The sequence below is a fragment of the Aquarana catesbeiana genome, linkage group LG06 (genome assembly GCF_042186555.1).
Source record: "Aquarana catesbeiana isolate 2022-GZ linkage group LG06, ASM4218655v1, whole genome shotgun sequence".
NCBI classification, from domain to species: Eukaryota; Metazoa; Chordata; class Amphibia; order Anura; family Ranidae; genus Aquarana; species Aquarana catesbeiana.
In genome coordinates, this window is record NC_133329.1 from 279,408,932 (window position 1) to 279,436,865 (window position 27,934).

Consider the following 27,934-nt stretch of genomic DNA (forward strand, 5'->3'; position numbering starts at 1 on the left):
GAGAAATGGATGGGGCAAAATACCGTCAAATTCTTGAGGAAAATCTGCTGCCCTCTGCCAAAAAGTTGTCAGTGGGAAGGTGGTTTACCTTCCAACATGACAATGACCCAAAGCACACAGCAAAAATGACCACGCGGTGGTTAAAGGAGAAAAAGGTGAATGTCCTAGCATGGCCTTCTATGTATAAAAGTAAAAAACATTCTGTGTGCTTTTCCCCCTCAGCTCCTCCCTTATACTCAACTGAGCCCCTTCTCGATCCAGCGATGTGCACGGGAGCCATGGCTGTCCCGAGACTGTCTCCTCCTGCTTAGATTTTGAACTTTCAGTTGTTTGTAATAATGGATTCATATGTAGTGGCTACAGTTTAGTGTCATGGCTGATTCTTCTATGTCCATTTATGGATCCACCTACTTTGTCCCTATTTCAACAGAGGGACCTAACTTTCTTTTCATAACAAATTTTTTATGATACAAATGCTTCTCTTCCGGCATGGTAAGCTCTGTTAATTGCTTTCACCTGCACTTAAAGGAGAAGTCCAGCCAAAGCTCGTTTGGCTGGGCTTCTCCAATGGATCACAGGAGTGTTTTGTGCTCCTGTGACCCGTTTTCAGCAGAGAGCGGACTGAAGTCTGCTCTCTGACATCATGGATATCAGTCCAGGCACCGTGTCATCCCAACAATGGAAGTCTGGATCCACCAGGTGCCTGGACTGACACCAGTCTAAGGCTCTCAGCGAGCCCCTGAGAGCCTGTGATGGCTCTCTCTGCCCCCTCCACGGCCCAGTGCTCCAATTAATCGAGGAGGGAGATGAGCAGAGAGCTGTGACTGACACTCTACAGCCCACTGAGCTGTGAAAACCGAGCGATCGGCGGTGTTTGCTCGCTCATTTCTCAGTGCAGAGGCAACGCGGGAGAGATGCAGTTTTTGACTGCATCCACCGAGGTAAGTAGAAATCTAAAAAGAAAAAAAAAAAAGAAACCCATACTTCTTTCAATCTCGTATTTTCTAATTACCATTTTTAGCTTTAACCTGCACCAACACTAGCCTTGAAGCCCCAGGGATTGTGGGATATATAGTTGCTTCACAGGAGGTGTCAGTCTTTAGCCTACAGACAGAGCTCATGTATTAACCTATGCAGTGCCGTGTGTCCTGCCTTATGTTTCAAAGAAACATTTGACACTGGAATGTGAAAATGTATTCTACTATAGACTGTACAAAACAACAAATAACATGAATCTACATGGTCAGTGTACATCTACAGGTGAAAGGCATGCAAGTAGATTTAAAATGTATCTTTTGGCCCAAATATCTTTACTACCCCAAGTAATCGTAAGGATCACCCAGGCCCAAGCAGAAGTAATTTTGATAGTCTCATAAATCCAAAAAGGAACTGAATCTCAGCTCCGAAGCCTCTGGCAGTCTGCTCTTCCTGAATGTCTGGATTTATTATCACAGGAACCGGTGTTCAATCTTGATTCTCGGCTTTTCTGCCTGATGACCTGGAGGCTGAGAGGAGGGTTCTCAAGAAAAGATAATCTTCCAAAAGGGGGATCAACACCCTTCTCCTTTTTGATGTAACGTGAAGACCAGGAAACTACAATAAAATGCGGAAGACATTTTAATTCCTGGCAAAAAAAAATTTGCATACATTCATGTTCCACCCCACACTTCAGGAAGAAGTTAAAAATGGTTTGTTGCCCAGTAGCTTTAAGGTGCAGGTAGTGGCCCTTGTTGTTTTCTGGAAATTGGATTGACAAAAAACATTCCATTTTCTTGTTTTATATAGTGGTCCCATCTAGGGCTCAGTGCCTCCTAGATTGCAATGGTCTGATGGATTAGAGATGCTGCTATTTCAGCATTCATCAGTTCTGGCCAATTACTTAAAGCTCACTACTCAAGGTTCGATAGCCACAGGAGCAAAGAAGGCAGGTGCTTTGTGGGAAGAAATCTCTAAGTTTGGTATGTCCCTCAAGCCATGCTTTCGGGAAGTGCTCGCTGCTGTTTAAAAATGTTCAAACAGGACTTGTTTTTCAGATGGAAGATGTTGCAGGCATTAGCCCACACCCAAGGTGTCTGTCCTGGAAGATGATTTGGGATTACCGGTAATAGTATTTCCAAGACTCTTCCAGGACGACATCCATATTCCAACCCAGATATTTTTAGTTTAAAGTGACGGTGCTTAGAAACTGTTGCATTTTTGCCGACAAATTTACCTTGTGTACATTGGTGGAGGTTCTTTACTTAAAACGTAAGGGGGGGCTTTTTAATCTTCTTCTTTTTTTTTTCTTGTTTGCGTTTCCTGTTGAAGGCCAATTATCTCTCAAGTAGCTTTTCTGGAAGATTCTCAAATACTGTTACCAGGAAGTGTTTTTTTCCACAGTTGATAATTTAATAAGCTATTTTTGACACACAGTGTGAGCATACTTCGATTTTCTCACCGATTTTGACTCCTGAGTAAGGAGATACCACACGTGTGAGACTTTAATGATTGGACTGATCATCTACCAGTAAATGTATCTTATGTATCACAAAAATCAATCAACAGATTAGAAAACAATGTACTGTAATGCTCGCCCTCTGAGTGGTCAGGAAATTTTGCTTGGTTTGGCATTATCTGTAGCAGTCTCTATACCTATAATTCCAGAAAGCCTAGCCAATTGATATGTGGCTGCCCCCAGGCAATTGTCTGCAGAGGATAGCTGAGACTGGTGTTTGTCGCTTAGTTCAGGCAGCAGACAGACATGGTCAATAAATGGGCAAAAGGATCGGCCTAGGCAGCAGGCAGAAACCTGGTCCATAAATATACCAGGGTCTGTACAGGCAGCACACAGAAGCAACACTGCATTGGTGTGGCAGTGATCAGGAACACTGTTTGCTGGCTGCACTGGCCGTGTTGACACTGTACTGATGTAGCAGCTATCGGGGACCATGTTGATGCTGTACTGTCTATAACAGGGGTGGGCAAACTCCGCAGTGGAGATCTACTTGTAAAACACTAATGAAGTCAAACATCATCCCACCCCCAAAAAAGACCGTAAGCCTGACTTTTTTGGGGGGGGGGGGGGGGATGAAATATTTTTACTCAGAACCAAAAAAAAAAGCATTACAAGAGTGCAGGGTTTAGGAGTGCGCTATGCAGGGTTCATTGGTGCATTACGCTCAGAATGCAGTGATCATGAGTGCGTTTTATGCTCGGAATGTATTGTTCTGGGGTGCGTTTTACGCTCAGAATGCAGGGATCAGGGGGTGATGTGAAGGGTGGTAGAGTGCACTGCTATGGGGGTGACCCTGCCCATAAGTGTCCTCTGCTCCCTTCACATCACCACCCCCCCACACAGTGGTATCCTCTGCCCCCCCTCCCCTATAGTAGTAATCTCTGGCCCCCATTTCCCTTCCATAGCAGTGTCTTACCTTTTTCCACAGCAGAGACTGGGAAACAGAACAATTCTGGGCAGGGGGCAGGAACTGGCAGAGTCAATTTTCATATTAGCAAGCTGGTGACTACCCTGTGTCCTAGCAGCCAATCACCAATGGTTTAGTTCATGGCTTGCTCCTCCCCCAGCCCTCTGTCCTGAGCTGTGCTTCCTCCCGGTCTCCGCTTTTGGCTGATCACAGCGGTGGAGGAGACTGGAGAGAGGGACCAGGATCTAGAAAGTGCAGCAGAGCCGAGGGGTGGGGAGGGGGATGGCACGGTGGAGGCTGTTCGGAGGAAAGGCAAGGTCCGGGACTTAGAAGGCAGAGGTCGGTGGAGCAGGAACCTGGTCGCGATCTGCCTGTCAGCTGCAGGCGATCAACGGGTTGCCATCCCCAGTCTATGGTGGCACTGGTGTGGGGGGTAGTCAGGAAAACTGTTGATGGCTGCCCTGGTCTAGCAGCACCGACACTTTTGAGGCCATGAATAGGAACACTGTTGCTGGTTTACACTGCTCTGCGGATACTGGGTCTGGTGTAGCAGTGATCAGGAAAACACTAGCTGGCTGCGCTGGTTTTGTAACACTGTACTGCTGTGGTGACAACCAGGGACACTGGTTGGCTGCACTGGTATGGTGACACTATACTTGTGTGGCTAGTGATCAGGGACATTGGCTGCAATGGCATACAATGTCATCCAAAAAGCCAGTGTCCCTGATCACTAACATCCCCAGTACAGTATGGTTGCAACATGCTGAAACCTTTGTTTACAAATGTTATATGTTTACTGCAATCACCTGGTACAGGACCACTTCATTGTCCTTGTACTCTGCTCTGTGATCTGCTGAGTCCAATTACCGGGTGCACTACTGTGCACCCTAGAGGGTATGCACGAACAGCAGGGGAGGGAAGAGTTTTTAATACGCCCACAGTAGTGAGCAGTCCGGTTGTTTAAGTACAGTCGCTGGATGGCAAGTGAAGGAAATATGGGAGCTGCAATTGCTAACCTCCAGTCCTAAGAATACTAGTTGGCTAGCTGTCCCTGACTTCAGTCCTTTGAGTCACTGACCTTCGAACAAACATTCAGAATGAACTCTTCATCTGAATGCTTGTTGAAGGTCAGAACCTCAGAAAGTGCGGAAGTTTTGGTAATGAGTGAGAGCCAGTTGGGATACCTGTGATAATGCTTTAACTTAAACCTTCTTAAATGCGTTTAGAACACAGCACAAAGGGTTCCCAGGTGGTACATATGCTGGATGTGTTCAACATTTACTAATCTTCTATTTGCTTATTTTTATTTTTTTACAGTGAGAGAAAAGAGGAAGAGTAACCATATAAATCATGTAAGTTATAGTAATCTTTTGATTTATTGTGACATTAGTGATACGTTTTTTTTTTTTTTTTTTACTTTTAAACTAGAATTGTAAATAACTCAGTCACAATGTTCCTAGCAGTATACTGTAAACTTAAAAGGAAAACTTTAATTTTGCTATAACACATACTTAAATCTACTCTTCTGTAGAGTGAACAAATTCAGGCCAGTTAAAGAAGAGCTGCACTTTGTTCTAGATTTGGGCGAAGTGGAATGAGTTAGGACCGTTACCACTTTTTTTTTTTTTCTTTTTATTGCTGTGTGTTTGTGTACCCACACATTTTCTGCACTTTCTGTCCCAGAAATGCAATAAGAAGTTAATGTAACTCACCCCAAGATGAGGAAAATTTCCCACCATCGCTGTCCCCAGAACAGGTGTCTCCATAGGAATTTTTCTCGATTTTCTCCTGTGATCAGTTTTGGGTTCTCCCTCTTTTATGACATGAAGCTGCTTCTCCCACTTGAATGGGACAGGAAATGCATAGAGAAGATTAAAAGGTCCCACCCACCCCTGCACCTTCAGTGTTTTTCTTGTCCCTGCCAGACTAGGTAGAGAGAATGTTTCAGCCGCCCATGTTGATGATTTCACTGGTTGGGATAACTGGCAGAGTCACAGGTTTTTAACGTGATTTGTAAACCTTACTACTTTGTTGTTTAAAAAAAAAAAAAAATATCATACTTGCCTCCACTTTGCAGTTCTTTTGCACAGTGTGGCCCTGAACCTTGTCTTCTGGGGTCCCCTGGCGGTGCTCGCGGCTCCTCCAGGCATCAGTAAACCCCCTGGGGGTTATCTAGCGGGCGTGCTGCCAAGTCCAGAATTTACGCGCATAGACACTGAATGCCGCCCGCGTAATTGGATTTGATTGACAGCAGCGGGAGGCAATGGCTGCGCTGCTATCAATCTAGCCCAGTGATGGCGAATCTTGGCACCCCAGATGTTTTGGAACTACATTTCACTTGATGCTCATGCACTCTGCAGTGTGGTTGAGCATCATGGGAAATGTAGTTCCAAAACATCTGGGGTGCCAAGGTTCGCCATCACTGATCTAGCCAATCAAGAGCCGAGAACCCCCGGGCAGAGAGGTACAGCACGTCTCTTCCGAGGAAATGAACGGGCTCAGGTGAGTAAAACGGTGGGGGGGCTGGGGGGTTCGGTCACTGTTAGAAGTTTTTTCACCTTAATGCATAGGATGCATTAAGGTGAAAAAACACAAGGGTTTACAACCCCTTTAATCACCATCAAGACTTCAAGTAGATCTGGCCAGTATGTTTTGGGAGTGCGTTGTTTGGGAATGCTGGCTCGATCAGTTCCATGTAACAGTGTACATAACCCCCAATGCCACCATAAAGCGTACCTGTCGCTTAAATGTGCTATCACATGGGGCCTTGTTGGCCTCTTTGTGATGCCAAAAAAGCAATAAAAAGTGTCAAAATAATTAAAGTATAATTAACTAAATGTAAACCTTTTAAACCTTTTTTAAAGCTGAAATGTTCTCTTCTATCAAGACATTCTCGAAGTGAGACCATGCATCACAGTCAATAACCCTGAACGCAACGCCAGTAACACGACCCCCATTGGAGATTGAACACCTACCCAATGTCAATTCCAGAATACCCAAAAAACAGAGTTAAATGAACTCATTAAAGAGAGTCATTAAATGGACCGGGAAGCATATACAAACACAGCTTTATTGCTAATTCAAAAAATTATATATACAGTAAATTAAAATTAAAAAAAACACATACCTCCAACACTCAGATAATGGAAAAAAAATACAAAAAAGACAATGTTGTCTATTCACCACAGCAGTTGCTCACACAGTGCGCTCAAACATTTACACTATCTGTAGATGTCATGTGAGGGGTAAATGCAAAAACCTATGTTGCAAGGTGTGATAGCCAGATGTTGGTACATGTTGATAACCACCTATTCAAAATAATACTGGCGTCGTCACCTTGCTCTTATTTCAGGTAGCCCCTACTTGAGTATTGGGATACTAACTGGGAGCAAGTTTCTCAGTACAGTCCAAAGCTGATGGCAATCAACACTTAAAGCATTTAATGATAAAAGCCTGTCAATCCACAGTCCCTTTAAAGTGGTGTTCCGGACAAAATGATACTTTTTAAATAAAAATACCCCTATAATACACAAGCCTTATGTATTCTAGTAAAGTTAGTCTGTAAACTAAGGTCTGTTTTGTTAGTTTATAGCAATAGTTTGTTATTTTATAAACTTACAGCAGGCCATGGCCATCTTAAGTGTGGGCATCTGAAGCCAGACTGTATTTCTTCCTGGATCTCATCCTTGCAGATCTCGCACATGCTCAGTGCAGCACAAGCAGTGTAATAGGTTTCAGGTCAGGTTTCCATAGCAATGGCAGTTTCAGAGGAAGTTGCCACCCCTTCCCAGAAGGCATTGCAAACAGGAAATGATGCGACGGGCCACGGCCAGGGAGGAGGAAGTGAAAAATGAATACAGCAGATATACAGTAGGTGTTAAGAAAAAAAAAATAAAAAATATCCAATTCGTTTACAGTGCACAGTTTAGTGAGGGATGCTGAAGAGTTGTAAAAGTGGGTGGAACTCTGGATTTTATCATTTGTGCACTTTAAGTGTTGATTGCTATCGGCTTTGGACTGTACTGAGAAACTTGATCCCAGCTAACATCCCAATACCCACGTAGGGGCTACTTGAAATAAGAGCAAGGTGACTATGCTAGTATTATTTTTACTAGGTGGTTATCCACATATACCAACACGGGTCATACGGGCCGCACTGACAACTTGAAGTGAGACCGCAACAAACTGGGGGATGGTACATTTTTTTTTATATTGCTGTCTCGTGTATATAACTAGGTGTGGCCCTAACAGGCTTTAGCTTTGTGTTTTTGCTCTCATTTCCAGAATACAACCAGCAACTTCTTGTAGCTCAAAACCACTTATTGTTTTCCTGCTAATCATGATGCACCAGATATTGACCACTGTGCAGTGCCCATAAAGCATACATAAGGAGTTTTAATAAAACTTGGTGCTCACGCTAAATGCCACACCGGCCAAATTGATCAATTATCACATAGGGTAAGGTTAAAGTATACAGTATCTCAGAAAAGTGAGTACACCCCTCCCATTTTTTGTAAATATTTTATTATATTTTTTCATGTGACAACACTGAAGACTTGACACTTTTCCTGCAATGTAAAGTAGTGAGTGTACAACAGTGTAAATTTGCTGTCCCCTCAAAATAACTCAACACACAGCTATTAATGTCTAAACCACTGGCAACAAAAGTGAGTACACCCTTAAGTGAAAATGTCCAAATTGGGCCTAAAGTGTCAACATTTTGTGTGGCCAATATTACTTTCCAGCACTGCCTTAACACTTTGGGGCATGGAGTAAATTGGAGCTTTACAGGTTGCCACTGGAGTCCTCTTCCACTCCTCCATGACGACATAACGGAGCTGGTGGATGTTGGAGACCTTGTTCTCCTCCACCTTCTGTTTGAGAATGCCCCACAGATGCTCAATAGGGTTCAGGTCTGGAGATATGCTTGGCCAGTCCATCACCTTTACCCTCAGCTTCTTTAGCAAGGCAGTGGTCATCTTGGGGGAGTGGGTTTATCTTGGACCACAGGACATGGTTCCAGTAATCCCATGTCCTTAGTCTGCTTGTCTTCAGCAAACTGTTTGCAGGCTTTCTTGCGCATCATCTTTAGAAGAGGCTTCCTTCTGGGATGACAGCCATGTAGACCAATTTTGATGTTGTGTGCCGCGTATGGTCTAAGCACTGACAGGCTGACCGCCCCCCCCCCCATCCCTTCAATCTCTGCAGCAATGCTGGCAGCACTCATACATCTATTTCCCAAAGACAACCTCTGGATATGACGCTGAGCACGTGCACTTCACTTCTTTGGTCAACCATGGCGAGGCCTGTTCTGAGTGGAACCTGTCCTGTTAAACAGCTGTATGGTTTTGGCCACAGTGCTGCAGCTCAGTTTCATTGTCTTGGCAATCTTCTTATAGCCTAGGTCATCTTTATGTAGCGCAACAATTATTTTTTTTTCAGATCCTCAGAGTTCTTTGCCATGCGGTGCCATGTTGAACTTCCAGTGACCAGTATGAGAGAGTGAGAGCGATGACACCAAATTTAACACACCTGCTCCCCATTCACACCTGAGACCTTGTAACACTAACAAGTCACATGACACCGGGGAGGGAGAATGGCTAATTGGGCCCAATTTGAAACATTTTCACTTAGGGGTGTTCTCACTTTTGTTGGCAGTGGTTTATACATTAATGGCTGCGTGTTGAATTATTTTGAGGGCACAGCAAATTGTACACTTTTGCTGTACACTCCCTACTCTACTTTACATTGTAGCAAAGTGTCGTGTTGTCACATGAAAAGATATAATACGATTTACAAAAATGTGAGGGGTGTACTCACTCTTGTGAGATACTGTATGTGAACCCTTACCTTATAAAACAACCCATTCAGTTTAAAGTAGAAATAAAAGGCAAAACTTTTGTGTACACATATAAAAATATTATAAAGAACTTCTTTTTTTTCTTTGTTTTTTTGTTTTTTTTGTTTTTTTATAAGTGATCATATACCCTCTGTTCTCAGCTGCATAATGAGCACAGAGAGGGTAAACCACAACACACTGGTCTGGATGGGAGGGGGTTCGGTTTGGCACAAGTCTGATCATTGGAGGAGAGCAGGCTAAGTTCCAACACAGATAGAAAACTGACTATGCTGTGCTTCCATGCCTAGTGTGGTCGTTTTTTTCAAATAGGAAAGCAGGGTGTCTGGCAGGAACACCAAAGATTTCACACAAAGGAAGCAATACAAAGAGAATAGGATACCTTTTCATATACAGTTGTGATCATAAGTTTACATACCCTAGCAGAATTTATGATTTCTTGGCCATTTTTCAGAGAATATGAATAACAAACTTCTTTCATTCATGGTTAGTGTTTGGCTGAAGCCATTTATTATCAGTCGACTGTGTTTACTCTTTTTAAATCATAATGACAACAGAAACTACCCAAATTCTCCTGATCAAAAGTTTACATACTTAGTTCTTAATACCATGTATTGCCCCCTTTTACCATCAATGACAGCTTGAAGTCTTTTGTGGTATTTGTGGATGAGGCTCTTTATCTTCTCAGATGGTAAAGCTGCCCATTCCTCTTGGCAAAAAGCCTCTAGTTCCTGTAAATTCTTGGGCTGTCTTGCATGAACTGCACGTTTGTGATCTCCCCAGAGTAGCTCAATGATATTGAGGTCAGGAGACTGAGATGGCCACTCCAGAACCTTCACTTTATTCTGCTGTAGCTAATGACCGGTTGGCTTGGGCTTGTGTTTTGGATCATTGTCATGTTGGAATGCCCACAAATGTCCCACAACTTCCTGGCTGATGAATTCAAATGTTCCTCAAGTATTTTATGATAACATACTGCATTCATCTTGCCATTAATTTTGACCAAATTTCCTGTGCCTGTTGTAGCTCACACATCCCCAAAACATCAGCGATCCATCTCCGTGTGTCACAGTAGGAATGATGTACCCTTCATCATGGGCCTTGTTGACTCCTCTCCAAATTATGGTTGTGGCCAAAAAGCTAAAATTTGGTCTCATCACTCCACATGACTTTGTGCCAGAAGGTTTGAGGCTTGTCTCTGTGCTGTTTGGTGTATTGTAAGCGGGATACTTTGGCATCTGGATAATAATGGCTTTCTTCTGGCGACTCAACCATGCATCCCATCTTCAAGTGCCTCCTTATTGTTCATCTTGAAACAGCCACACCACATGTTTTCAGAGAGTCCTGTATTTCACCTAAAGTTATTTGTGGGTTTTTCTTTGCATCCCGAACAATTTTCCTGGCAGTTGTGGCAGAAATTTTAGTTGGTTTACCTGACCGTGATTTGGTTTCAACAGAACCCCTCATTTTCCACTTCTTGATTAGAGTTTGAACACTAATTGGCATTCTCGATTCCTTGGATACCTTTTTTATTTTTTAATATATATATATATATATATATATATATATATATATATATATATATATATATATATATATATATATATATGTGTATATATGTGTATATATATGTGTATATATGTGTGTATATATATATATGTGTGTATATATATATATATATATATATATATATATATATATATATATATATATATATATATATATATATATATATATATATATATATGTATATATATATATGTATGTATGTGTATATATATATATATATATATATCTCTCCATTTCCTGTTTCTATGTAGTTCTACCCTTTCCCGCAGATCCTTTGACAATTATTTTGCTTTCCCCATGGCTCAGAATCCAGAAACATCAGTGCAGCACTGGATGAAAGATGCAAAGGTCTGTCAGGAGTGTAGAAACTCATTAACATTTTTATACACACACACATTACAAGCAAACAGATCACAGGTGTGGATGGTTACCTTTAATAGCCATTCAAACCTCTTTGTGTCAACTTGTGTGCATGTTATCACACCAAAATCACCAGGGTATGTAAACTTTTGATCGGGGTCATTTGGGTAGTTTGTTGCCATTATGATTTAGAGAGTAAACACAGTTGACTGATAATGGCTTCAGCCAAACACGAACTATGAGTGAAAAATGTTTGTGTTATCATTCATATTTTCTGGACAATGGCCAATAAATTCTGCCAGGGTATGTAAACTTATGAGGACAACTGTAAGTACATGGAACAGCATTCTTTAAATAGGGCGAATGAGAAAGCATTCTACACCGCAAATATCAACAGAGCTCATGAAAGTTTGAGATATTCCCAGATAAATGTGTACCTAAGAACAGGGTGACACTGTAGGTACATATATAAAGGTGTGCCAACGTCCTGATAATGGATCAAAATTACTATAGCAACTAGAAAAATTGACTTTCAAGGCACACGGGTATACTGACTATAAAAGATATAAAAAATGTTTTTATTTGATTATAATCTACATAAATAGAAACAGTTAACATAGATAGCACAATCCATGAAGGAGAATTATTTTTGTATGTGTTTAAAATTCTTTTCTTCCTACCCTACATACAACCAAGGCACCACTTATTTTAACATATATGTAATAAATCATTGAAAGATAAATAGGGAACACTTTCCCAAGTCGATGTTACGATTGTAGATGGGAACTGATGGATTGTGGGTCGGGTTGTAGGTTCGGGTAGGTATTTTTTTAGTAGCTCAACGCTGTCTGACTATCGGGGAACTGCACCTTGCCTCTCAGTCTTCCCACAGCAGACCTCTGATAACGGGTCATTCAAATCATCAACTTCATGCTCTTCATGAGATTTTCCACCATTAACCAACAGAGGTCTGCTTTTCATTTGGGATATCTGACTGCTCTATGGTGCCTATACAGCGGCCTATTTCTACTGCTGCTTTTTTCAAATAAGTAGCTATCCAGCTTACCAGCTGAGACAAAGAAAAAATCTTGCGAGCCACAATAGTCCAATGCCTTAATGAAGAACCAACCGAAGTAAATGACTAGCTGCAAACGCAGATCACGTATTTCATAGCCGTGCAATAAACATAAATAGAAAAATGCGCTGCGCTTAGGGCTACATCTATGCGTCCGTATACCCTAGTGGTATATAAACCGATCTAAAGTGCAATGTGCAGATGATACGGATCTGAGATCAACTCTGCATACATAAAATTTTTTTTTTTAAAAAGTGCAACAAAGTGCCACACACAATAAATCCCAAAGTGAAATGTGCAAATGATATAGGTTTGAAATCAACTATGCACAAAATAAATAAATAAATACAGCAAACACTTATTACACAATAATACTTAATGAAATGAATTAAAACGTGCACTATAAATGATATATTATATACATATCCCATGCAAAAACTCCACTGTAATCATACAAGTGATAAGTGATATTAATGAGATGAATTAAACATACCATATAAATGATATATTACATACAAATCACATGCAAAAACTCCACTGTAATCCTATAAGTGATAGGTGATATTGAATAAAATAAAGAGTAACCATATATGTGACAAGTGATATTTAAGGCAACAATTGTCCTTATTAGTGTAAAATCTTCCAACCCAACAATGTGCAGTGAAAAGTTCCAAAAGAAAAAATTGGGTATATAAAGTGCTTCAGAGAAGAGATCCAGTTGCTAAATCAGAGTGCCCAAAATCGTGCCTTGATGTGCCTCGGTGACCCCCAAAGTAGTTGCGCTCACCTTAGAGCGTGTGACACAGTGTTCAGCTGCGTCAATACACGCTATGGAGCCACCCCTGTGCTCAATGATTGATAACAGATGATTCTCCAAGCAGACCCTCTATGGCTCCATAAGCATCAAACCAAAAAAGAGAAGGACTAAATAGTGTGATACCGCCAGATACTTTATTGAATAACACCCAATCCCCACAATGGGGTACTCACATTTTTTTGGTGTTAATGTGCACCATACATTATAGGTCCAAATAGCGCTAATCGGCGTGCTGCGGGGTATGAGAAATCCACAACCTAGCTCTGTGCTGATCGCTCCGTCCTGGCAGCTCCCCTACGTGTCTTCGACACAGGGAATCACGTGTCTTCATCAGGGGGATGTGATTGGACGGGCGCTCTGCAGTTTAAATACACTAACGGTGGCCATTTTCCCTGAGATCGCAGACCCATACGTATTGGGCTCCGCTCCTCTATTCACAGCACAGCAGCGTTTTATCATTGTAACCCTTCTAATCATGCTAATCCTAGGGGAAAAAAAGGGATATATAACACATACCCAGGATGGAGCTCGGAAGGGAAGCCAAACACCGCACAGCACTCCTAATAGCCACCATTAAAAAACATATAAACGATCTCATTATAACAGTCATAAATTACACCAATCTAAATAACATAAGAATTGTTAAAACTCAACAATATAGTCCTCTATATCCACCTACTGGAACACATGGTGTGTGATGGAAGCAATAAATCTGCTCGCTTCACCATAATTAAAAGCCATACCTAAGTGCAGCCCTCCATCAAATCCTGTGTCCCTCCTATTGGTGAAACGAGCAACATACATAGGTATGTGTCCTACACACACATCTATATCTAAATACACATCCTTATATGTAGGGAAAAACATTTTGTAGGGAAAAAATTTTAAAATTCCTTTTTATTCTTATATATAGAAAAACTTTTTTAAAAAATTCTATAAAAATCTATAAAAAAATGTTTTCTATAAAAATTAATATATAAAAAATATCATTTATTTTATAAAAAGTTGTATATAGGGAGACCTTTAAAAATCATGATATATGAAAGCCTATTGTGTATCCTCAAAAGGGGGGGTACTCCCATCTTGAGTAAAACCTATATACTTCAGAGAGGGGGGGGGGGGGGGGGTGGGTTTGAAACCCCAAATATATAGGTCTCGTAGAGTGCATCAAATAGCTACAATCGAATCTATATATTAAACCATCAAATAAACCTTATTGGATAAACTTTAAATAGGATAAATAAATTGTATAATATATTTACGGGATGAAATTAGGGTATAGAAAGGCCTATGTTTATCTCCCAGCTGACCCAAGCCAAGCTGGTATATAAAGGAATCAGTCACATAGCATACAGTTTAAAAAATATTCAAAAATTACTTAAAAAAACATGCGAGATCGAACTCTTTATTCAACCCACCAGGTGACAAAGAGCCCAGTTGGTATATCCACCATGATTCACGCTTACTGATATCCCTGGTATAATTAGAGCCTCTCCAGTTGCGTTTTGGAGCCTCTAATCCCCAAAACCTCATACCCTGCGTGCTCTGGTTATGCACATTTTTAAAATGCACATAAAGGTAATGGCTGTCAGATCCATTCCGTATGTTCCTCACGTGCTCCTCCATACGGTCTTTCAAGGCCCTGATGGTGCGACCAATATAAAGTAAAGTACAAGGACATTGAATCGCATACACCACTCCGATGGTATTGCAAGATACAAAATCCTCTATAATGTGTGTCTGTTCTTTGCGAGGGTTGTAGAACTCTTTAACTCTCTTGATATTAGACGGTACTCTTACACAACTGTAACATCTCCCGCAGCCAAAAAGGCCTTTTAAGTCCCTAAACATCTTAGGCCTTGATGGGGGGGGTTCCACTACATTGTGTACTAGTCTATCGCGTAAACAGGGTGCTCTCTTATAGATGATCTTAGGTTTATCAAGTAATAGATCTCTCAAATGACAATCCTGCTTTAATACGTTCCAATATTTTTTTAAAATTCTCTCTACCTCTTTACTTTGTAAACAATAATCTAAAACTATACACGTCCCATCATATTCATCATTATCCACAGTAGCAGTTTTATCCTTCAGTAAATCTTCCCTCTTAAAATTCTTCACCAAATTTTTTTCTCTTTCTAAAAACTCTTCCTGGTAACCTTTATCTAAAAACATTTTCTTTAAACTATCTGACTGGGATTCAAAATCGTCTTCCCGTGTGCAGTTTCTCCTCATTCTCGTAAACTCTGGGGATATTACTAAGCCACGGTTTGTGATGGCAGCTGGTAGTAGGAATTACGATCAGTGGCTTTAAAAAAGGACCTGGTGATAATACCATTTGTTGTAGCCAGAATTTCTAAATCGAGAAAATGTATACGGTCCCTACTGACCTCCCAAGTCAGGGAGATATTCCGATCATTTTTATTCATGGACTCCAACAATTCCATTAGTGTTTCCAAATTTCCTTTCCACATGATCAAAAGATCGTCTATGAACCTCTTTTATATAATAATAGATCTCCATACTGCTCAATCCGCACTGACTCTTCTTCACATTTGGCCATGTAAAGGTTCGCTACACTCGGGGCGAACTTAGCGCCTATAGCGACACCCTTTATCTGCAGGAAGAACCTATTGTTGTACCAGAAAAAGTTATGGCGCAAACAAAAATCCAAACATTTCAAAATGAATCCACACAAGCCCCTATCAAACCCTTCCTCTTTATCTAAGGCCCATTCCACGGCTTCCAAAGCACCCTCATGGTTAATATTAGTATATAGTGATGACACGTCACCCGTAGCCATGATTATATTATTATCCGTGATATGTTCATCCAACAATTGAAGGGTATGCTTCCTGTCTTTGAGAAAAGCTCGTGTTTTTCTTACCAGGGGTTGTAGATGGAGGTCAATGTATTCCCCCAATCTAGAAGTCAGGGACTCAATCCCACTCACAATGGGCCGTCCAGGTGGATTTACACTATCTTTATGAATTTTGGGTAGATAATATATCACTGGAATTCTGCTAACTATGGGAATTGGGTATTTGGCGTCTTGTTTATTCAGGAATTCATTATCTACACCGTATTTTATAATCAAATCCAGTTCCTTCCTGAAATTCCTAGAGGGATCAGTATTCAGTACCTGATATGTGCTACTGTCATTTAATATCCTATCCATCTCGTCCTTGTATTGCTGTAGGGGAGGGGCCAGGACGGAGCGATCAGCACAGAGCTAGGTTGTGGATTTCTCATACCCCGCCGATTAGCGCTATTTGGACCTATAATGTATGGTGCACATTAACACCAAAAAAATGTGAGTACCCCAGTGTGGGGATTGGGTGTTATTCAATAAAGTATCTGGCGGTATCACACTATTTAGTCCTTCTCTTTTTTGGTTTGATGCTTATGGAGCCATAGAGGGTCTGCTTGGAGAATCATCTGTTATCAATCATTGAGCCCAGGGGTGGCGCAGCTGAACAGTGTGTCACACGCTCTAAGGTGAGCGCAACTACTTTGGGGGTCACCGAGGCACATCACGGCATGATTTGGGCACTCTGATTTAGCAACTGGATCTCTTCTCTGAAGCACTTTATATACCCAATTTTTTCTTTTGGAACTTTTCACTGCACATTGTTGGGTTGGAAGATTTTACACTAATAAGGACAATTGTTGCCTTAAATATCACTTGTCACATATATGGTTACTCTTTATTTTATTCAATATCACCTATCACTTATAGGATTACAGTGCAGTTTTTGCATGTGATTTGTATGTAATATATCATTTATATGGTATGCTTAATTCATCTCATTAATATCACTTATCACTTGTATGATTACAGTGGAGTTTTTGCAAGGGATATGTATATAATATATCATTTATAGTGCACGTTTTAATTAATTTCATTAAGTATTATTGAGTAATAAGTGTTTGCTGTATTTATTTATTTTGTGCATAGTTAATTTCAAACCTATATCATTTGCACATTTCACTTTGGGATTTATTGTGTGTGGCACTTTGTTGCACTTTTTAAAAACATTTTTTTATGTATGCAGAGTTGATCTCAGATCCGTATCATCTGCACATTCCACTTTAGATCGGTTTATATGATACCAGTAGGGTATACGGACGCATAGATGTAGTCTTAAGCGCAGCGCATTTTTCTATTTACCAGCTGAGACATTACACTTATATAGTTTTCACCGTACCTGACCACCATCTGAAAAATTTCTTAGCTCCCGAAGAAGCGTGATCCAGACGCGCAACATGTGGAGCTACTAAGAAAATACCTACCCGAACCTACAACACGACTCACAATCCACCAGTTTGCATCTACAATCGTAACATCGACTTGAGAAAGTGTTCCCTATTTATCTTTCAATGATTTATTACATATATGTTACAATAAGTGGTGCCTTGGTTGTATGTAGGGTAGGAAGAAAACAATTTTAAACACATACAAAAATAATTCTCCTTCATGGATTGTGCTATCTATGTTAACTGTTTCTATTTATGTAGATTATAATCCAAATAAAACCATTTTTTATCTCTTATAGTCGGTATACACGTGTGCCTTTTGAAAGTCCATTTTTCTAGTTGCTATAGTAATTTAGAACTCGTGAAAGATTGACAAGCCCTCAGATGTCTTTTTAAAACAAATCTTAAAATTCTAAAGGCAAATTCTTTATCCCTCAATAATAAAGCAGGCACCTATTTAGCAAGATGCATTAGGAATTGTCAGCAATACAATCTCATCTTTTAGACAGAGACCTCCACCATAAGTGGCTGGCCCCAGACTCATAGCCAATACTTTAGATAGTGGGGAATACTTTTTTTTTTTTTTTTTTTTTTCTTTTTTTTTAATTTGTAAGCCGATGCCAACATTCACTCCTTAAAGTGATTGTAAATGTAATTTAAAATAAACAAACATGTCTATACTTATTTGCTCTGTGCAAAGGGACCACGAGCCTCCTCTTTTCGGGTACTTCGTTGGCACTCCTGGCCCCTCTGTCCAGTGCACTCATGGGAAGCTGTCCCATGGGGGCACTTGTGTGTGCTCACACCCAAGCCCCGCTGCTGCGTCCATTGACGGCTGGATTTGGCACCACCTCCCGCATCACTGGCTTTGATTGACAGAAGCGGGAGCCAGTGGCTCTCAGTGCTCCAGCAAAGCCAGGAAGACCAGAAGTGAGAGGAGAGAAGAGCTACAGACGTGCTTGGCGCTGGAACGAATGAGGGCTCAGGTAAGTAAAGGGGGGGGTGGGTGTTAGGGGAAATGCATTATGATAAAAAATGTTTAGGCTTTATAACCACTTTACGTTAACAACTTTCAATAAAAAAACTATTGCAGGTCTTGCCTTGTCTGTCTTATCGTACATCACGAAACACAGAGCCATAGTAGTTACTATGTGGGTTATAGGCCACCTTCAGGTGATGGACACTGGCACACCCTAAGACCGGAAGTCCACTCCCTATATAACCCCTCCCACTACTGGGCGTACCTCAGTTTTTTTTGCCAGTGTCGAAGGTGTTGGTCGCGAGTAGAGATGTGCTGTGCTGAGCTCCACTGGAGCAATCCTTGCTGGGGCTAGCTATGCACCCGGATCCATTCAAAGTGTCTTTTAGGCCGTGTCTGAAGAAACAAGGTTTTACCTGTAACGCTTCTCTTTTTAGAGAGCTGGACCCCAGGATCCAGTACTTTGGTATTCTAAAGCCATAAAGTTTTACTGGCAGGGTGCTATTACAGGTCCAGGAGTGTGGGTTCCCCGAGGGTCCCCGGTTCCTGAAGGTTTGTTAACGGAACCCACCGTGAAGGGTGAAGATTGCATCTGTTTTTTTTACCACAGAAAACCCTGCGGCAGGAAAGGTAAGTGGAGTTTTTATAGGAAATTTTTAAATTTTCTTATGAAAGGTCTCCTTTTAAAAGTAAAATGTTGTCATGCCTAAGTGTCACCACTGGGGGCTGTATGGAGCACGTACCGTCTCATGCTTTTCTCAGAGATTACGCTGTGTCAGAAGCAGCAGGCTTTTTTTCCTCTGGCTAGCAGGCAGACCTCCGGTAAGTTTGGGGGGGGGATTTTGCTTCACCAGACACCCCCCACCTGGTCTGAACTCTCCCCCTCTTCACAAGGCTGAGCATTAGGAGAGAGCTGAAGAACCATTGGCGATGCCGTTTTTGCTTTCACCTAGCTCTCAGGTCTCCTGCTCACCATCCCTCCCTCACAAGCCGGTCCCGTCGGGTCAGAGACCCACGCAGGGAAACTATTTTAAAAAAAGAGAGGAGGGGGTCACGATGCAACGGAGGGGGGTGGGGGGCGCATTGGCGTCCTCTAACGTCCGGCGTGGGAGTGTGCTTTTAAAAACTCCATTGTGCTGGCTGCAAGTCGTCGGAGGAACACCAGCGCAAAGAGGGACATGAAAGAGGTTTGGCGACACAGGCATTCCTTTTGACACATTTACTATTTGCATCAGTCTGAGCATTAATAGAAGCAGCAGGGCTGGACTATTGCTCAAGCAGTGGATGCGATCCTTCTGGTAGTACCTCTGCTTTGTGCTTTGGGCTTTGGTCGGAAGTGGGGGGTAAAAACACCTCAAAAAAGGGCTCAAGAAGGACGGCTTAAGCCACAAAAAAGCCTAGAACCATCTCAAAGAAGATGGCATCCTCCCCTGAAAGTTTTGACGTGGCTGGTCAGAGTGAGCCATCAGGGCCGTTAGGTGTTGCAACTGCTTTCAACACTGTAGCCCCAGTCTATATTACTGAAGAGGTTTTTTTCTCAACCATTTTGGGGTTGGAGCAAGAGATTGATGTTTTAATCGCATCCCAGAGTGGGACTAAGCACGATCGGTCCCCTTCCATTTCCCAGGGGTCGAGAGATGATGAATTTCTCTCAGGACCAGGAAAAGGCTGATGACTCCCCTTCTGAAGAGTCAAATACGAACAGATCAGGTTCACAATCTGAAAGATTGATGGTACAATCTCTTACTGAATTGGTCCATTCCATTCATGCTGCCATCGATGAGCCCACTTCTTGTTTGGGTTCGCTAAAGCCTCCCCAAGCTATTCATACTTTTCCTATCCATTCATTGCTAAAAAAGCTTATATATTCTGAGTGGGAGCATCCAGATAAACCGTTTTTTCCTCCAAAAAGGTTTTCAACACTTTATCCTATGGAGGAAGAATTTAATAAGAAATGGGGGATGCCAGCAATTGATGCTGCCCTATTCACTGTGAATAAAAATTTGACTTGTCCGGTAGATAATGCTCAAATGCTGAAGAAAACAATTATTCTCTGGCAGGTTCAGTGGCTCAGCCTGCGCTGGCAGCAATCAGTGTATGTCAGTCCTTAAAATACAAGTTTAAATAGGTGCTCAAGATTATTCCTGATCAGCAGGCCAAAGATTTGGCCGGTATACCAGGGGCGTTATGTTTTGCAATAGACGCTATGAGAGATTCTATTCTCCAGGCCTCATGACTTGTGCTCGGGCTGGTGCGTGTGCGTAAAGTTATATGGTTGAAAAATTGGTCAGCCGAAGCACCATGCAAAAAGTTCCTGGCTAGTTTTTCGTTTCGCGGTGAACAGCTGTTTGGTGACGATCTGGATAAATACATCCAAAGAATTTCTAATGGGAAAAGTTCCCTTTTGCCAGTTAAGAAGAGGATTAAGCATTTTTCTTTTAAACAAGCTTCTTCTCCAGTGCCAGGAGCATCGGCCTCCAGGCAGTAACAACGGCCTCCACCGTCCAGTTGAAGGGGTAAACCTCAGGGTCAACCCAGGGACAAGAGAGGCCCTAGGGGAGGAAACCCACAAAACAAAATACTAAAACCTCCTTATGAAGGGGCACCCCCGCTTGCTCGAGTGGGGGGAAGACTTCTGAAGTTCTCAAGGGTCTGGCAGGAAGAGTGTCGAGACAAATGGGTGGCTTCCTCAATATCTCTGTGATACAAACTAGAGTTCCGAGAGTTCCCGTCTCCTCGTTTTCTCAGATCAAACGTTCCCAGAGATCCAGAGAAAAAAGTCTTTCAAGCTTTGCACCATCTTTTGTCTCAAAAAGTGATATCAGTGGTCCCCATGGAAAAGCAGGGGTTAGGGTTTTATTCAAACCTTTTCACGGTACCAAAACCAAACCGGGATGTCCTTTTAAACCTCTTAAGATCGAAACCGTTTTTTGAATATCTGCTCTTTTCGCATGGAGTCAATCCAATCATTGGTCTCCATTCTACAGGGTGGAGAACTGCTAGCGTCAATCGACATCAAGGATGCTTACCTCCATGTACCTATTTTTCCCACTCACCAGAAATATCTTTGATTTAAGATAGAAAAGCTTTATTTTCAGTTTGTAGCTCTGCCTCTCGGTCTAGCTACTGCACCTCGAGTGTTTACAAAGGTCTTGGCTCCCCTTTAGCAAGATTAAGGGCTCAGGGTATAACAATTCTAGCTTACTTGGACGATCTACTCTTGATAGACCAGTCGGTAGCCCGCTTAGACCAAAGTTTGGTCACCACAGTCAGCTACCTGGAATACCTAGTTTGGATTCTCAACCTAGAGAAATCTTCCTTAAAACCCTCAAAGAGATTGGAATACTTGGGTCTGATCATAGATACAGCTCAGAAGAGGGTGTTCTTGCCCCAGGCAAAGATCAGTTCCATAAGGGAACTGATTCAGGTGGTCAAAGCAAAGAAGAATCCTTCTATTCAACTTTGCATGGGATTGTTGGGGAAGATGGTTGCTTCATTCGAGGCCATTCCTTATGCTCAATTTCAATCAAGACTACTGCAAAACAGTGTCCTATCGACTTGGAACAAGAAGGTCCAAGCTCTAGACTTCCCAATATGTTTATCCCCAAAGGTGCGCCAAAGCCTCAGTTGATGGCCAAGAATCTCCAAAAAGGGAAATCCTTCCTACCAGTTACCTGGAAGGTGGTAACAATAGATGCCAGCTTTCTGGGCTGGGGAGCAGTCCTGGAAGAAGCATCTGTCCCAGGAAAATGGTGCAAATCAGAAATGACCTTGCCCATCAATATTCTAGAGATTCTGCCAGCACGCCCGGCCCTGAAGGCCTGGATGCTCAGACTTTGAAATTGTCCTGTCAGGATCCAATCCGACAATGCCACAGCAGTGGCCTATATCAATCACCGAGATTGAGAAGTCGTGCGGCCCAGAGAGGTGAATCATATACTAACTTGGGCAGAAAACAACATACCTTGCCTATCGGCAGTCTTCATTCCAGGAATAGAGAATTGGCAGGCGGACTACTTGAGTTGCCAGCTATTGCTCCCTGGAGAATGATCTCTTCACCCCGACATCTTTCTGTCAATCTGACAAAGATGAGGAGTTCCGAACGTGGATCTGTTTTCGTCCAGGTTCAACCAAAAGATCAACAACTTTGTGTCGAGGACAAAGGATCCACTGGCATGCGGAACAGGTACCTTGGTTTTCCCATGGAAACAGTTTTCACTGATTTATGCATTCCCTCCTGTTCTGTTGCTTTCTCGGCTTCTAGGCAAGATCAAGCCGGAAGGGAAAGCAGTGATTCTTGTTGCCCAGGAGATCTTGGTATGCAGAGATCGTAAAGATAGCGGTAGGAGACCCATGGACTCTGCTGCCACGACCAGACCTTCTCTCGCAAGGTCCAGTATTCCATCCTACCTTAAAAACACTAAATTTAAAGGTTTGGCTTTTGAGACCCACATTCTGAAGAAGCGTGGGCTATCGAGTTTAGTAGTGTCTACTCTGGTTAATGCAAGGAAGCCGGCCTTCAGAGTCATATGTTAGAGTCTGTAAGGCATATGTCTCCTGCTGTAAATCCAGGGGTTGACACCCCAGGAAATATGTCATCGGTAGGAGCCTTAACTTTCTACAGATGGGATTAGAAATGAAACTGTCCTTGAGTATTATCAAAGGCCAGGTTTCGGCCTTATCTGTATTATTTCAACGACCACTTGCTTCACACTCTCTGGTTCGTAACTTTATTCAGTGGGTAACACTGCTTAATCCTCCGGTTAGGTCACCCCTGAACTCTTGGGACTTGAATTTAGCTCTGTCGGCATTACAGAAACAGCCCTTTTAAGCCGATGCAACATATTCCCTTGGTCCTTTTTAACAAGGAAATAGTTTTTCTGGTAGCCATATCTTCTGCAAGAAGGGTATCAGAGTTGGCTGCTCTTTCTTGTAAAGAGCCATATTTGATTATTCACAAGGATAAGGTTGTATTGCGTCCTCATCCTAAATTTCTACCGAAGGTAGTGTCAGGTTTTCATTTGAACCAGGATATTATTCTACCTTCCTTTTTCTCAGAACCCTGTTCTGCAGAAGAAAGGGCACTACATTCTCGATGTGGTGAGAGCAGTCAAGGTCTACTTGAAGGCGACTGCTCAGGTTCGTAAAACAGATGTTTCGTTTGTGTTGCCTGAAGGTCCTAAGAGGACAGGCAGCATTGAAATCTACTATTTCTAAATGGATTTGTCAAGTGATTGTTCAAGCTTATGGATTAAAGAGGAATGTTCCACCTTATCATATTAAAGCGCACTCCACCAGGGCTCAAGGGATTTCTTCTCACTTCCTTTTTTGGCTTCTCTAAATGTCTATGTGTGTATGGGCACATAAGCTAACATGAAGGGGCATTTAGAGGCAAATAAAATGCCAGACGTTCCTAACAGTCGTGTTAAAAACGTCCAGTGTGCACAGGGCCTTATGGACGCTAGACTCTATTAAAACCTGGGCCCACATTGAATGCCTCAACCTTCCCACTGGCAAACCATGAGCCATAATTTTAGTCATACTCACAGATCAATCTGTGCGCACCTCGCTTTATTCCTACAATCCAAACCACAACAAATGTAACTCCTTAGAACATTGATCAATAATTACTCGATCATACTGCTGCCTTCTCTGTTGAAACTTTTAGGAGGTGGAGGTGAGCAGAGGGCAGCCGGTGGGTTTTCAGGGTGTGGAGGTTTATATCTGTGCTGCTGCGTGTAGGGCAGTCCATTCATTCATTTCGATGCGCTTCCCTACCTGCAGAAAAACAGGAAAAATAGTCCCCCGACCATTATTTATTTATTTTTTTATCGCACTACAGCAAAAACGCACATGTTTGTCAATGTGTGGTGGGTAAGATTTGGAGTTGATGACACCCCATGTGTCTGCATGTCCGTAACGCGTGCATTCCCTGACTTGCAATAATGTAAATCAAGCCTTAAACTGTAATGCCTCAAGACTGAAAATACTTTTTAAAGCGGCCTGACTGGAAAATGGTTGAAGCACTAATCTACAGATATCAAAATCCTGTCAGTAGGATTTAGATATCTTCAATTTGTTACGCAAGTCCTATACGCAGACTTTAAGGAACATCCCTTTTCTACAACAAATTGGGCACTAAATCATTATATTTTTTTTCCCTCATGTTTTTTACAAGTCTAATCAAATGCTAAAATGGGAAAGGGAAATTGGCAAAACGTTCCCAGACCAAAACTGGAACAAAGCCAATAACTTAACTTTTAAGGCCATTCACTGTACAACCTTGGGAACTACTACAGAAAGTTCTTCATAGATGGTATTTAATGTCTTTTAAACGGTCTAAATTCTTGACTGCTAACAATCCTCACTCACCCCTCGCATTTTTGTAAATATTTTATTTTATCTTTTCATGTGACAACACTGATGAAATGACACTTGCTGTCCCTTCAAAATAACTCAACACACAACCATTAATGTCTAAACCGCTGGCATCAAAAGTGAATGCACCCCTAAGTGATGTCCAAATTGGGCCCAATTAGCCATTTTCCCTCCCCAGTGTCATGTGACTCCTTAGTTATGAAGTCTCAGGTGTGAATGGAGAGCATATGTGTTAAATTTGGTGTTATTGCTCCTACTCTTACTGGTCACTGGAAGTTCAACATGGCACTTCATGGCAAAGAACTCTGAGGATCTAAAAAAAAGAATTGTTGCTTTATATAAAGATGGCCTTGGCTATAAGATGATTGCCAAGACCCTGAAACTGAGCTGCAGCATGATTTTATTATTTTATTTATTTCAGGTACTTGTATAGCGCCATCAATTTACGCAGCACTTTACATATACATTGTACATTCACATCAGTCCCTACCCTCAAGGAGCTTACAATCTAAGGTCCCTAACTCACATTCATACATACTAGGGGCAATTTAGACAGGATCCAATTAACCTACCAGCATGTCTTTGGAGTGTGGGAGGAAGCCAGAATACCCGGAGGAAACCCACGCAGGCACAAAGCATGTGAACTCCAGGCAGGTAGTGTCGTGGTTGGGATTCGAACCAGCGACCCTTCTTACTACTAGGCGAAAGTGCTATCCACTACACCACTGTGCTGCCCGATGGTCAAGACCATAAAGCAGTTTAACAGGACAGGTTCCACTCGACCAAAGAAGTTGAGTGCATATGCGTCATATCCAGAGGTTGTCTTTGGGAAATAGACGTATGAGTGCTGCCAGCATTGCTGTAGAGGTTGAAGGGGTGGGGGGGTCAGCCTGTCAGTGGTCAGACCATATGCCACACACTGCATCAAATTGGTCTGAATGGCTGTTGTCCCAGAAGGAAGCCTCTTCTAAAGAAAATGCACAAGAAAGCCTGCAAACAGTTTGCTTAAGACAAGAAGACTAAGGACATGGATTACTGGAACCATGTCCTGTGGTCTGAGACCGAGAAACTTATGTGGTTCAGAAGTTCAAGTGTGTGTGTGTGTGTGGTGGCAACCAGGTGAGGAGTACAAAGACAAGTGTGTCTTGCCTACAGTCAAGCATGGTGGTGGGAGTGTCATGGTCTGAGGCTGCATGAGTGCTACCGGCACTGAGGCGCTACGGTTCATTGAGGGGACCATGAATGCCAATGTACTGTGACATACTGAAGCAGAGCATGATCCCCCTCCCTTCAGAGACCGCAGGGGGGTATTCCAACATAACAACCTCCAAACACACCTCCAAGACAACCACTGTCTTGCTAAAGAAGCTGCGGGTAAGGGTGATGGACTGGCCAAGCATGTCTCCAGACCTAAACCCTATTGAGCATCTGTGGGGCATTCTCAAATGGAAGGTGGAGGAGCGCAACGTCTCTAACATCTACCAGCTTTGTAATGTCATCATGGAGGAGTAGAAGAGTACTCCAGTGGCAACCTGTGAAGCTCTGGTGAACTCCATGGCCAAGAGGGTTAAGGCAGTGCTGGAAAATAATGGTGGTCACACAAAATAGTGACACTTTGGGCCCAATTTGGACATTTAGGGGTGTACTCGCTTATTGCCAGCAGTTTACACCTTAATGGCTGTGTGTTGAGTTATTTTGAGGGGACAGCAAATTTACACTGGTATACAAGCTGTACACTCACTACTTTACATTGTAGCAAAGTGTAATTTCTTCAGTATTGTCACATGAAAAGATATAAAATATTTACAAAAATGTGAGGGGTGTACTCACTTTTGTACTCTGTACCTTGACATTGCAAATCCCTGAGATCATACTGGAATCAAATATTGAAACTGATCTCAAGTAGTAGTAGTAGTAGTAGTAGTAGTAGTAGTCCATTGATCCTTCTATTGAATTGGCTGTTCTCCACCTTACTATTTAAAGAAATACTTGCTCAATCCAGAACGAGTACTTTACCTATAATATTGGCTGCTAAATTCAACATAACGCGTAAATGGAACTTCACCTCACCTCTGGGTATTTCAGAAGTTATTGGTGATAATCTGAATTGTACCTATGAACATATATTTGCAATTAAGAATATTTGCTGCTCAAAGTTCCAGTTGGCATGGCACCTCTGGCTAATACACCCTTTATGCTGCATAAGAACATCATAATCTGATTTATTACTTTATATTCACCCTATTCTCTAAGACAATCAACACCTGTTACCTGATCTATTGTCATCCTTCTCTCCGAATACAGTTACTTGAATGTTTTATTTGTATGCTTTCCTATGTTACTTGGCCACTAAGAGTTTTTCTCTTCTTTATTTTGTCATCACAATCTTTACCATTGGAATGCATACGTTACTGTGTTCTAATCTATCTTACAACTACAGGTGCATCTCATAAAATTAGAATATCATCAAAAAGTGAATTTATTTCAGTAATTCAATTCAAAAAGTGAATATTACATAAGACCAATAAATAACGTATTTTTTTTACAGAAATGTTTGTTTACTGAAAAGTATGTCCATGTATAGTATGCGCTCAATACTTGGTCGGGCTCCTTTTGCATTAATTTACTGCATCGGTGTGGAGTGGCATGGAGGCGATCAGCCTGTGACACTGCTGAGTTGTGATGGAAGCCCAGGTTTCTTTTGATAGTGTCTTTCAGCTCATCTAGGTTGTTGGGTTTGGTGTCATCTTCCTCTTGCCAATACCACAGATTCCCTGTGGGGTTTAGGTCAGGCGAGTTTGCTGGCCACTCAAGCACAGTGATTGCTTAAGTATTGGTACTTTTTGGCAGTGTGGGCAGGGTGACTTTGGACTTGATAAAACAAGTGGTCCAACACCAGCAGATGACATGGCTCCCTAAATTATATTGACTGTGGAAAATGTTGCATTTCATTTGGAAATCAAGCTCCCAGAGTCTGGAGGAAGAGTGGAGAGGCACAGAATCACAAGTTGCATGAGGTCCAGTGTGAAGTTTCCACAGTCAGTGATGATTTGGGTAGCCATGCCATCTGCTGGTGTTGGTCCACTGTGTTTTATCAAGTCCAAAACTTTATGAAGATGCTGATTTCATTTTCCAGCAGGACTTTTCACCTGCCCACACTGCCAAAAGTACCAATACGTGGTTTATTGATCACGGTATCACTGTGCTTGATTGGACAGCAAACTCGCCTGACCTAAACCCC

The 27,934-nt window shown here is 42.0% G+C and overlaps 1 protein-coding gene across 1 annotated transcript in view; it reads left to right on the top strand.

Annotated features, from left to right (window-relative positions):
* CCNYL1 (cyclin Y like 1) overlaps positions 1-27,934 on the top strand; it is a 126,623-nt gene that overhangs the window by 54,789 nt on the left and 43,900 nt on the right. The window contains exon 3 of the mRNA XM_073633401.1: positions 4,719-4,753. Within this exon, the coding sequence (XP_073489502.1) occupies positions 4,719-4,753 (35 nt within the window). The remainder of the gene's footprint in view (positions 1-4,718; positions 4,754-27,934) is intronic.